This window comes from Tamandua tetradactyla, chromosome 2 (genome assembly GCF_023851605.1).
Source record: "Tamandua tetradactyla isolate mTamTet1 chromosome 2, mTamTet1.pri, whole genome shotgun sequence".
In the NCBI taxonomy this organism is placed as follows: Eukaryota; Metazoa; Chordata; class Mammalia; order Pilosa; family Myrmecophagidae; genus Tamandua; species Tamandua tetradactyla.
Window position 1 is genome coordinate 223,003,907 of NC_135328.1, and position 12,701 is coordinate 223,016,607.

The 12,701-nt window shown below is 51.2% G+C and overlaps 1 protein-coding gene across 1 annotated transcript in view; it reads left to right on the forward strand.

The window, feature by feature from the left end:
- CFAP74 (cilia and flagella associated protein 74) overlaps positions 1-12,701 on the forward strand; it is a 143,416-nt gene that overhangs the window by 59,915 nt on the left and 70,800 nt on the right. Inside the window, 8 exon segments of the mRNA XM_077130997.1 lie at positions 7,389-7,473; positions 8,337-8,437; positions 8,440-8,476; positions 9,259-9,357; positions 10,361-10,465; positions 11,588-11,593; positions 11,595-11,759; positions 12,438-12,559. Of these exon segments, the coding sequence (XP_076987112.1) occupies positions 7,389-7,473; positions 8,337-8,437; positions 8,440-8,476; positions 9,259-9,357; positions 10,361-10,465; positions 11,588-11,593; positions 11,595-11,759; positions 12,438-12,559 (720 nt within the window).

Consider the following 12,701-nt stretch of genomic DNA (forward strand, 5'->3'; position numbering starts at 1 on the left):
AGAAGACATCACACTGGTCCATTATATTGATGATATCATGTTGATTGGACCTAGTGAGCAAGAAGTAGCAACTACTGTAGACTTACTGGTAAGGCATTTGCATGTCAGAGGATAGGAGATAAATCCAACAAAAATACAGGGGCCTTCCACCTCCGTGAAATCTCTAGGTGTCCAGCGGTGTGGGGCATGTCGAGATATCCCTTCTTAGGTGAAAGATAAGTTGCTGCATCTGGCCCCTCCTTTGACCAAAAAAGAGGCACGACGCCTAGTTGGTTTGGTGACAACGTATTACTCATTTGGGTGTGCTACTCTGGCCTATTTATTGAGTGACCAGAAAAGCTGCTAATTTTGAGTGGGGACCTGAACAAGAAGAGACTCTGCAACAGGTCCAGGCTCTGTGCAAACTGCTCTGCCACTTGGGCCGTATGATCCAGCAGATCCAATGATGCTGGAAGTGTCAGTGGCAAATAGAGATGCTGTCTGGAGCCTTTGGCAGGTCCCTATAGGAGAATCACAAAGCAAACCCTTAGGATTTTGGAGCAAAGCCTTACCATCTGCTGCAGATAACTACTCTCCTTTTGAAAAACAGCTTTTGGCCTCCTACTGGGCCTTAGTAGAGACTGAACACTTAACCATGGGCCACCAAGTTACCATGAGACCTGAGTTGCCTATCGTGAGCTGGGTGTTGCCTGACCCACCAAGCCGTAAAGTTGGGCATGCACAGCAGCACTCTATTGTAAAATGGAAATGGTATATATGAGATAGAGCCAGAGCAGGTCCTGAAGGCACAAGTAAGTTACATGAAGAAGTGGCACAAATGCCCATAGTCTCCACTCCTGCCACATTACCTTCTCTTTCCCAGACCAGAGCTATGGCCTCTTGGGGAGTTCCTTACAGTGAATTGACTGAGGAATGGAAAACTCGGGCCTGGTTTACAGATGGTTCAGCACAATATGCAGGTATCACCCGAAAGTGGACAGCTGCAGCCTTACAACCCCTTTCTGGGGTGTCCTTGAAGGACAGTGGTGAGGGGAGATCCTCCCAGTGGGCAGAACTTCGAGCAGTGCTCCTGGTTGTTCATTTTGCTTGGAAGGAGAACTGGCCAGAGGTGTGTTTGTATATGGACTCATGGGCTTATGCTAATGGTTTGGCTGGATGGTCAGGGACTTGGAAAGACCATAATTGGAAAGTTTGTGGCAAAGAGGTCTGGGGAAGAAGTATGTGGAGAGACCTTTCTTAGTGGGTTAAAAACATGAAGATACTTATGTCCCATGTGAATGTGCACCAGAGGGTGACTTCAGCAGAGGAAGGTTTTAATAATCAAGTGGATAAGATGACCCATTCTGTCTATACCAGTCAGCCTCTTTCCCCAGCAACTCCTGTCATTGCCCAATGGGCTCATGAACAAAGTGGTCATGGTGGTAGGGATGGAGGTTATGCACGGGCTCAGCCACATGGACTTCCACTCACCAAGGCTAACTTGGCTACAGCCACTGCTGAGTGCCCAATCTGCCGGCAGCAGAGACCCACACTCAGCCCCTGATATGGCACCATTCCCCAAGGTGACCAGCCAGCTACACGGTGGCAGGTTGATTACACTGGACCACTCCCTTCATGGAAGGGGCAGTGATTTCTTCTAACTGGAATAGATACATACTCTGGATATGGGTTTGCTTTCCCTGCATGCAATGCTTCTGCCAAAACTACCATCCGTGGGCTTACAGAATGCCTTATCCATCATCATGGTATTCCACATAGCATTGCTTCTGATCAAGGAACACACTTCACAGCAAATGAAGTGTGAGAATGGGCACATGCTCATGGAATTCTCTGGTCTTACCATGTTCCCCATCATCCAAAAGCAGCTGGATTGATAGAACGGTGGAATGGCCTTTTGAAAACTCAATTACGGTGCCAACTAGGTGGCAATACCTTGAAGGGCTGGGGTAATGTTCTCCAGGAAGCTGTGTATGCTTTGAATCAGCATCCGCTGTATGGTGCTGTTTCTCCCATAGCCAGGATCCATGGGTCCAGGAACCAAAGGGTGGAAATGGGAGTGGTACCACTCACTAGTACCCCTAGTGATCCACTAGGAAAATTTTTGCTTCCTGTTCCTGTAACCCTGAGCTCTGCTGGTCTACAGGTTTTAGTTCCAAAACGGGGAGTGCTTCCACCAGGAGAAACAACAATGATTCCATTGAACTGGAGTCTAAGACTGCCACCTGGTCACTTTGGGCTACTCATGCCCCTGGATCAACAAGCCAAGAAGGGGATTACATTATTGTCTGGGGTAACTGACCCTGACTATCGGGGAAATAGGACTGCAACTATACAATGGAGGTGAAGAAGAGTTTTCTTGGAATATAGGAGATCCCCTAGGGCATCTTTTAGTACTACCATGCCCTTTGATTAAAATCAGTGGAAAAGTGCAACAACCCAATCCAGGCAGGACTACCAATGCCTCTGAAACTTCAGGAATGAAGGTTTGGGTCACCCCACCAGGCAAAGAACCACGACCAGCTGAAGTGCTTGCTCAGGGTAAAGGGAACATGGAATGGGGAGTGGAAGAAGGTAGTGATAAATACAAACTACAACCACGGTACAGTTACAGAAACGAGGACTGTGATGCTGTTTTGTTCCTGTTATACTATTTAAGTTGTAAGATATCAAGTTTAAGAATGAATATAATGCAAGGACTTGCACCCTATCCTAGAGAGATTTAATGTGTTTCCTGTTATATGCAGGACAGTTGAGTATTGTTAGGTGAAAGAAAAAAATGTGTGTTTCAATCTTTTTTATTTAAAAATTAGGTATGGTTTAAGGTGATCTGTACTGACAAGTAGATAAGGGGTGGATGTCGTGGTCAGGTTCATGTGTCAACTTGGCCAGGTGGTGGTACCTGTTTGTCTGGTTGGGCAAGTGCCAGCCTGTCTGTTGCAATGAGGACATTTCATAGAATTAGATCATGATCATGTCAGCTGTATCCATAGCTGATTCCATTTGTAATCAGCCAAAGGGGAGTGTCTTCTGCAATGAGTGATGCTTAATCTAATCACTGGAAGCCTTTTAAGGAGGATTTAGAGGAGACAGGCTCTTCCTGCTTCAGCCAGTGAGCCTCTCCTGTGGAGTTCGTCCAGACCCTCCATTGGAGTCATCGGCTTCACAGCCTGCCCTGTGGATTTTGGACTCTGTTCCCACGGTCATGTGAGACACTATTATAAATCTTATATTTGCGAGTGTTCCCTGTTGATTCTGTTTCTCTATAGAACCCTAACTAATATAGTATGTACGAATTTTTTTCTGTCTTCTTTTTATTGCTTTTTCTGAATTGGTGCAGATGTTCTAAGAAAGGATCATGATGATGAGTATGCAACTATGTGATGATAGTGTGAGTTATATAACAAGAATGGAGTGATCATATGATAAGAATGTGTTTGTATGTGGTTATGTATCATAAATAATAAATAAATAAATTTAAAAAAGAAAAGGAGGAGTAAGGGGTATGGTATGTTTGATTTTTTTCTGTTGTCTTTTTCTTTTTCTGGATTGATGCAAATGTTCTAAGAAATGATCATGATAATGCATATGTAACTATGTGATGATATTGTGAATTACTGATTATATATGTGGAACAGAATGATCATATGTTAAGAATGGTCGTGTTTCTTTGTTGTCATTTTTAAAAAAAAATTTTTTTTAATTAATTTAAAAAATTAAAAAAAAATTCCTCTGCTGGCATTTGTACTGAGATTCATGAGGGCATGGGGAATGCCCAGTTTTCTGAAAGTCTGCAGTGGTCCTCAAACTACTTTTTTTTTTGCCTGAGAACCCCTTTAAATTCTTAAAAATTGTTTTGGACCCCAAGGAGGTTTTGCTTACGTGGGTTATATCTGGTGGGTTATATCTGTAGATATTTACTGTAATAGATATGAAAGCTGAAAATTTTTAAATATATTTATTCACTTAAAGTAACAGTGATTAACCCATTACATGTAGCATAAACAACACATTGCTGAGAATCCATGGACACAGAATGTCCTTCCGTTTATTATGGTCTTCTTTAGTTTCTTTTAGTAATGTTTTGTGGTTTTCTTTGCACAAGTCCTTTACATCCTTGGTTAAATGTATTCCTTGATATTTGATTCTTTTAGTTGCTATTGTAAACAGATTTTTAAAAAAAACTTGTTCTTCCGATTGTTCACTGCTTGTGTATAAAAACGCTTTTGGTTTGGGGGTGTTGCTCTTGTACCCCGCCCCCTGGCTGAACTCATTTATTAGCTCTAAAATCTTTGTTGTGGGTTTCTCAGAACTTGCTGTATATAGGATCATACCATCTGTATATAGGGAAAGTTTTCTTTCTTCCTTTCTGATTTGGGTGCCTTGTATTTCTTTCTCTTGTGTAATTGCTCTGGCGAGAACTTCCAGTACAAGGGTGAATACCAGTGGTGACCATGGCCGTCCTTGTCTTCTTCCTGATCTCAGGGGTCAACGTTTCCCGTCTTTCCCACTAAGTAGCATGTTAGCTGTGGACTTCTCACGCATGCCCTTTATCACGCTGAGGGTGTTGCCCTCTATTTCTCGTGTGCGAGGTGCTTTTATCAAGAAAGGTGCTGGGATTTGTCAAATGCCTTTTCTGCATCAACTGCGATCATCATTTGTTTTTTCTTTCATTCCGTTAATGTGGTGTATTCCATTAATCGCTTTTCTTCTATTGAACCACCCTTGCAAACTAGGGGTAAATTTCACTAGATCATGGTGCATAGTTCTTAATATGCTGTTGGATTTGGTTTTCTAGGATTTTGATGAGGATTTTTGTATCTGTATTCATAAGAGCTTTTGGTCTGTACTTTTCTTTCTTGCGGTGTCTTTATCTGGCTTTGAGATGAGGTGAAGTTGGCCTTTAGAAGTATTCCCTCCTCTTCAATTTTTTGGAAGAGTTTGAGCAGAATTGGAATGAATCCTCCTGAAGTGTTCAGTAGACTCCCCTGTGAAGCTGTCTGGTCCTGGGCTGTCCTTGTTGGGAGGTTTTTGATGATCGATTCAATCTCTTTCCTAGTGACTGGTTTGTTGAGATCTTCTGTTTCCTCAGCGTGGGCAGTGTATGAGTTTCTAAGAATTTGTCCATTTCATTCAGGTTATCTAATTTGTTGCTGTATGGTTGTTCATAATATCCACTTATAGTCCTTTTTATTCAGTGGTGTCAACAGTAACTTATGATTTTTGTTATTTGTTATCCCCTCTCTTTTCTTTATTAGTCTCGCTTAAGATATGTCTATTTTATTGATCTTTTCAAAGAACCAGCTTTTGCTTTTGTTGATCCTCTCTACTGTATTTTGTTTTCTATTTCATTTATCTCTGCTCTAATCTTTGTTATTTTCTTCCTTTTGCTTGTTTTGGGTTTACTTTGCTCTTCTTTTCTAGTTCTTCCAGTTTTGAGGTTAGGTCTCTAATTTGAAGCCTTTCTTTTTTAATGTAAGCATTTAGAGCTATAAATTTCTCCCTCAGCATTGCCTTCCCTGCATCCCATAAGTTTTTGTACACTGCATTTCCATTTTCATTCACCTCAAGATACTTCCTCATTTCACTTCTGGTTTCCTCTTTAACCCATTGGTTAAAAATATGTTTAACCATATTTTAAAGGTTTAAAATATGTTGTTTAATTTCAACATATTTGCGAATTTTCCCTCTCTCTGTGTTATTTCTCACTTTATTCTCTGGTGGTTGGAGAATTCACACTGTACGACTCCGAGATTTTTTAATTTAGTGAAACTTGTTTTGTGACCCAAAGCCTGGGGCACGACCCTGTGCACCAGAGAAGCATGCCTATCCCGCCGTTGTTCGCTGATCCAGTTCAGTTAATTTTTATAAATAGTGAAGGGTGGGACTCCAAGTCCATTCTTATGCGTGTGGATTTCCAGCTGTCTCAGCAGCATATGTTGAAGATACTATTCTTTCCCCTCTGAACGGGGGAAGAATTAATGGCCACAGCTGTGTGGTTTTAGTTCTGGACTCTCAAATCTATCCCATCGGGTGCATGTCTGTGCTTTGCTAGCACCCCCCCCCCCTCACCGCTGTAGCCTTGCAGTAGGCTCTGAAATCTGGGAATGTGAGACCTCCAACTTCACTCTTCTTTTTCAAGGTTGTTTTGGGCACTTGAGACCCCATGCAGTTCTGCATGAATCTGAGGATTAATTTTTCAATTTCTGCAAAAAAAAGAAAAAAAAGCTGCCAGAAGTTTGATGGGGATTGCATTGGATTTGTAGAGCCCTTTAGGCATTATTGGCATTTAGCAGATTGAATCTTTCAATCCATGAGCATGGGATGTCTTTCCATTTAATTTAGGTCTTTTTTAATTTCTTTCAGCAGTATTTTGTAGAGTTCAGTGTACAGATCTTCACTTCCTTGATTAAATGTATTACTAGGTATTTTATTCTTCTAGAAGGTGTTTTAAATGGAATTTTCTTGATTTCCTTTTCAGATTGTTCATTACTGATGTACAGAAACCCAGCTAACTTCTGTATGTTGATCCTGTATCCTGCTACTTTGCTGAATTCATTTATTGAGTTCTAGTAGGTTTCTTATGGATTCTTTTGTATTTTCTATGTCATCTGTGAATCAGGATAATTTGACTTCTCCTCCATTTGGATGCCTTTTATAAAAAATAAACCCTTGCCTGCTTGCTTTGGCTAGAACTTCCAGCACAGTGTTGAATAACAGTGGTGATAGTGGGCATTGTTCCTGATCTTAGATCATGTCTTGTTCCTGATCTTAGAGGGGAAAGCTTTCAGTCTTTCTCCATCAAGTATGATGTTTCCTGTGGGTTTTTATAAATGCCTTTTATCATTTTGAGAACGTTCCCTTCTATTCCTAGTTTTCTGAGTGTTTTTATCCTAAAAGGAGGTTGGATTTTGTGAAATACCTTTTTTTGGTCAATTGAGATGGTATGTGGTTTTATCCCCTACATTCCATTAAGGATTACATCGATTTTCTTATGTTGAGCCATCCTTGCATTCCTGTAGTAAAATCCTAGTTGATCATGGTGTATAATCTTTTAAACGTAGTGTGGTTACAAAGGATTTTTTGTGTTGAGGATTTTTGCATCTATATTTATAAGGGATGTTGAGCTTTAATTTTCTTTTCTTGTGCTGTCATGACCTGGCTTTGTTATCAGAGTAATGCTGGCCTCAGAAAATGAAGTAAGAATAATCCTTCCTCTTCTGTTTTCTTTTGGAAGAATTTAAGATGTGTGTAAAACCTTCTTTAAACATTTGGTAGAATTCAGCATCTGGTCCTGGACTCTTCTTTATTTAGGGTTTTGGAGCCCTGATTCAGTCTCTTTAGTTGGTATAGGTTGTTTTATCCGTTTTAACTCCTGTTTTGATTTCTAGAAGCAGATGATTTAAAGAGTCCGGAGTTTGAGGTGGAAGGTCTGGCTCTACCAGCTGAGGATTTCACTGCCCGCAGCTGCCGCTGGTAACTCATCTGCCGGGCTGAGCTTCCCCCTCCCCCCACCTGCAGGGGTTGGGGCTGGGCTGGTGTAGCAGGGTGTTCCTGCTGGGGGAGGGGCGTCCCTGCTGGGGGAGGGGTGTTCCTGCTGGGGGAGGGGCGTTCCTGCTGGGGGGGGTGTTCCTGCTGGGGAGAGGTGTTCCTGCTGGGGGGGGGTGTTCCTGCTTGGGGGGGTGTCCCTGCTGGGGGAGGGGTGTTCCTGCTGGGGGAGGGGCGTTCCTGCTGGGGGGGTGTTCCTGATGGGGGGGTGTCCCTGATGGGGGAGGGGCGTCCCTGCTGGGGGTTGTCCCTGTTGGGGGGCGTTCCTGCTGGGGGGGTGTTCCTGCTGGGGGAGGGGCGTTCCTGCTGGGGGGGGTGTTCCTGCTGGGGGGTGTCCCTGATGGGGGAGGGGCGTCCCTGCTGGGGGTTGTCCCTGTTGGGGGGGCGTTCCTGCTGGGGGGTTGTTCCTGCTGGGGGAGGGGCGTTCCTGCTGGGGGGGTGTTCCTGCTGGGGGGGTGTCCCTGATGGGGGAGGGGCGTCCCTGCTGGGGGTTGTCCCTGTTGGGGGGCGTTCCTGCTGGGGGAGGGGCATTCCTGCTGTGGGGGCAGGCTGTGAGCAGCTGCCCGTGGCCTTTCTGTGTGTTTTTTTTTTTTTTTTTTTTTTTAAAGGAAAGACAGAGAGAAGGAAGGAAGGAAGAAAGGGAAACATTTTTTCTTGTTTTATTGTATTTTGTTTTTCCGTTTTTTGTCACATGGGCTGGGGCCGGGAATCGAACCGAGGTCCTCCGGCATAGCAGGCAAGCACTTTGCCCGCTGAGCCACCGCGGCCCGCCCCTTTCTGTGTGTTTTAAGTCCCGGGAAAGTAGCAGATGCTAACGCTCGCTCAAGTAAGAAGCAGTCTGCTGCCACAGACAGCCACCAGGTTCTCCACCTGCAAAGGGACTTAAACTACCTAGACACGAAGAAAAAGACCTTTTTATCCAGAAAACGAGGTGAGCCTGGGAATGAGTGAGCCTGTGGCCTGCAGGTCCCCTGCTTCCTGGGCCCAAAAGGCACTCAGGCCACAGGCCCTGCCACAGCCAAACACAGAAAAACTGACGAAACCCACAGCCGGCACCTGGATTGCACCCGGGGAACCGCGAAGGGTGACACTTGCCGTCAGTTCTTCCTCTGTGTGTGTATGCATACATCTTATATTTATAAATTTTTTGCTGAATTATTTCAAAGCAAACTGCAGATACTGTACTTTACTCCTAAGGACTTCCGTAGCTGCTTCTGCACAGCCTCGGCACCGCTCCTTCACTTAACACTCACCTCATTTCCCCAGGGTCGTCTACAGCCGTAGTTTCCTTGGGGGTTCCCCAGTGCCCTTTAGAGCCTGCTCTGACCAGGAGTCTGTCCGGTCTGTGCAGGGGGTCTGGTGGCTGCGCCCCCATGGGCTGTGCACTCCAGGGGCTGAGAGGTACTGGGCGTGGCCGCAGGACCCCCCAGGCCACTCACCGGACACGTTCGCTCCCGTTTACCGCCCCCGCAACCCCCACCTGGGTGTCCTCTTGGCAGGGTTTTGGAAAACAGATGCTCCAGGATGCTGGTGGAGCCTTTCAGAGAGGCCCTGGAGGGGCGGAGCTGGAGGGAAACGCCAGGGGCTCGGACCACCTGGCCCCAGCCCGCCCCGCCCGTAGCACTGTCCCAGGGGCTGCGGGGGAGGCACCGGGGAGGAGGGCTGGGACTGGAGTGGGGGAAGCTATTCCTGGTTCTCTCCTCGCCTTTCCAGAGGGGAGCTGTGCGCGTCTCGCAAGAGGATCCATCTCCTCACCAGGTAGCAAGAGAACGTGGCGGCCGAGGTAGCAGCTGAGAAGGAGGCCGGCAACGTGTAGGTGTCCAGGCCGGCGCAGGGAGGGGGCTGGGCTCTCCCTAGTGCGGGGCAGACCACAAACACCTGGGCAGAGAGTGGGGCACACAAGTGCCTTGAAGAAATAAACGGGGTGACCATGGGATGGGCCAGAGGAGATGGCCAGGGGTGGCCCCGGGGCAGGGGTGTTGACACTGGGGCTGGGTGCAGAGATGAGCCTGCCCAGCTCTCACCTGCAGCCAGGGCCAGTGCAGGGGCCCGGGGTTCCCCAAAGCCGGGTGCAGTGTGCCGCTTGGGCAGGGGGGGCACCAGGGCCGGGTGAGGGGGTGCCGGGTGGAGGGAGGTCCAGGCGAGGGGGCCAGGCGAGGGGGGCCTGGTGTGGGGACCTGGCAAGGGGTGGGCTGGGCAAGAGGTGTCTGGGCAAGGGGCAGGCCGGGTGAGAGTGTCTGGGTGCGGGGGTGCTGGGCAAAGGGTGGCCGGGTGAAGGGGTGCCGGGCGTGGGGACCTGGGTGTGGGGGTCAGCCTGGTGGATGGCTTCTAGGTGGGGGCAGGAGCCAGGAAAGGCCCCAGGATGAGCTTCTGACCTGCGCGCCAGGGTGGGTGGTGCCTGCAGGTGAGAGCTGGCAGGGCGCGACCCAGGGTGCCCTGGACGACGCGGAGGGTGGTCAGCACCCAGCACCCCATGGGGCGGCCACGTCTCAGGACGCCCGTGCAGGCCGCTTCTCGGTCCTAAAGGGAGAGTGAGGTGCTGGGTGTCCCGGTCGCCGAGACGGGGGCGCGGGGCTGAGGGGTGGGGGCGGGGTTGCTCGGCCTCGGCATCCGCCCGCCCCAGGGGAAGTGGGCACAGGAGAGTTCTTCATCCACGCCATGCTCCTGGCTTCCGCTTGGCGGGTTCGGGTGGACGGCTCTGTGGGGAGAGGCGGGGAGCGCAGGCACTGAGGGAGTGCAGCGGGCAGGCCTGGCGCCCACACTGGTCCCGCAGCTGACCCGGGCCCCGTCTCTCCCCTGGCCACACTCACGCCAGCGCCGCTGCGGGCCGCCTCGGGGCCACCTCCAGCCGCCTGTGCTCGGAGCTGGACGGCGAGAGGCAGCTGGTGGGGAAAATCACCTCCGCACTGAAGGAGAGCCAGTGAGTCAGGAGAGGGCCTGGGAGGGGCCAGGTCGGTACTTTCTCTTCGCGGGCAGGGCAGCCACGCCCTGAGTGGGGTTCCACGGCCACCCGGGCACGCGGCTTCGGGGAGACGCCCTCAGCCCCTCCCCCTGAGTTTTGCATTCGAGGTGTTGCTTGCCAGTGCCATCGTCCTCCCGAATGCATTGCCTGCTGTGTGTGGTAGCGAAGGCTGCCCCTCCCTAGTGTAGACCAAGGGACGTGTGTTCATTCCAGGGCCTTTACCCCGTAACCGGTCATCTCTGTGCTCAAATCATCCCAGCTTAGGCCAGGGGCAGCTCGAGCTGGACTGGCCCTTTGCCGTCCGGCCATTCACTGACCCAACGAGCTGGCCCGGCCCGGCCCCTGGTGTGATCACAGCACAGCCAGGTCCTTGGAAACCCAGGCGGGTGCCAGGTGCCCACTGGGCCTGGGCTGTGGCTGCCCCAAGCCCCCTCTCCTGCAGAGCTGGGACAGAGACCGACCCCGTCTGTGTGTCCTAAACAGCATGAGCCCACGTCTATAACTCAGTTCTCCTGTGCCCCTGGCCCTCTGCTCCCATGGAGACCTCCTTGTCCTCACCGGGGCTCCCCCCGGGTGGGCTGCTGGCTGCCCCTGTCAAGCGGCTGCATTTAGGTTAATTTACACGCAGTGAAATGCGCTCACAGGGTCCCCTGCGTCTTCTCAGTCAGCACTGCCGCCCACTGGACCCCCAAATTGTGGCGGGAGCTGAGGGGCGCTGGGGCCTCCCCAAACTCTGTCCTCTCCTCTCGCCACTGACCAGCTGCAGCCTGGACCCTGAGCCCTGCAGGGCTGGCTGCTGCCCGTGCTTGGGAACCCCCCACCCAGGACCTTCCCGAGCCGTGGGGGTCTTTGCTCTCACTGAATGGACCAAGCAGCTGTCCTAGCCAGCAGCCCCGGCTGACACTTCCCGGGTGGGGTGGCGGGGCGAAGATGCCGCGCTTGAGGAGGGGCCCCACCCGCTGTCCGGGCGCTGACCTCATCCCGGGCAGCTGTAGGTCCCAGACGCACGCTCAGCAGTGGCCAGGCCCCACTTCCAGCCCTTCCACCAACACAAGTCCCGAGCGGTCCCTCATCTGCCAGGAATGACGTGGCACATCGAGGTCGAGGAGGGGAGGCTCAAGGCCGTCCGGAAAGCTCTCCAGGAGGAGGTGGCAGCCATGGGGCAGCATCTCCATGCACAGGCGGCCGAGCAGCTCTGCAAGGAGAAGGCGGCTGCCAGGAAGGTGGAGAGGGGCCGGCTGCTGAGGATCAGGTGCCTGGGGGGGCAGGGGAGGGGAGGGGCATGCACAGGGGGAGGGGCAGGGGAGGGGAGGGGCAGGGATGGGAGGGGAGGGGGGAGGGACAGGTACACGGGAGGGGGTAGGAGCATCGGGGACCTGCCCCGCTCGGGCCTCCAGGCCTGGCCTCGTGCTTCTCTGCTTTGTCACCTCTGCTCCCCTGTCCACACCCCGTCCCACTGGGCAGGTGCTCCTAACCCCTGCCCGGTGCCTCAGCCCAGGGGCTCTGTCGGTCCTGGTGCTTGCCAGTCTCGGTCTCCCTCCTCCCTGCGCCGGCCTTGGAGCCCCCTGGGCAGCCCCTCATCCGGCTCCACTGCCTCGGTTTCTCCTGCTCGGCCCGCCCTTGCCCTCCCTGAGGACGTGGAGTGTCATGGCTCGTCCAAGGCCGCCCCTCCCTGCGCCCCGCCGGCCCACTGCCCTATCTTTCGCTTCCTCCTGGGCTGCAGGTGTGGCTGGGGACCCTCGCGGGGCGCCTCTCCGCCTAGCTCCGCAGGGGCGCTCGCTTAGGGCTGGCCCGAGCCTCCTGCGCGCGGCATCTTCCTGCCCCCCCCCCACTGTACCCACTCCGCTCCCCTGCCCCGCGCCCCCCACCCCACCCCACGCAGCCCAGTACCAGGTCAGCGAGCACAGGGCCCCCGCCCGCAGCCCTGCAGGGAGGGTGTGTGCACCCAGAGGGAGCACGGGCTCCGGCACCAGAAGCTGGTAGAAGATGCCCGGAGGCATCACAGGATCGCCGTGAAGTTCCTCAAGGCTTCGCTGGACATGAGGGATCAGGGTCACTTGCTTTTGGTTTGAAAAGTCCCAAATGATATTATTAAACCATCACCTTGTCTCCGAAAAGCACCCAGCTCGGAGCGGCTCACCTGTTCAGTTTCCGAGCTCAGCCAACAGGTTCAGCACACCTGAGATTGCAGAGC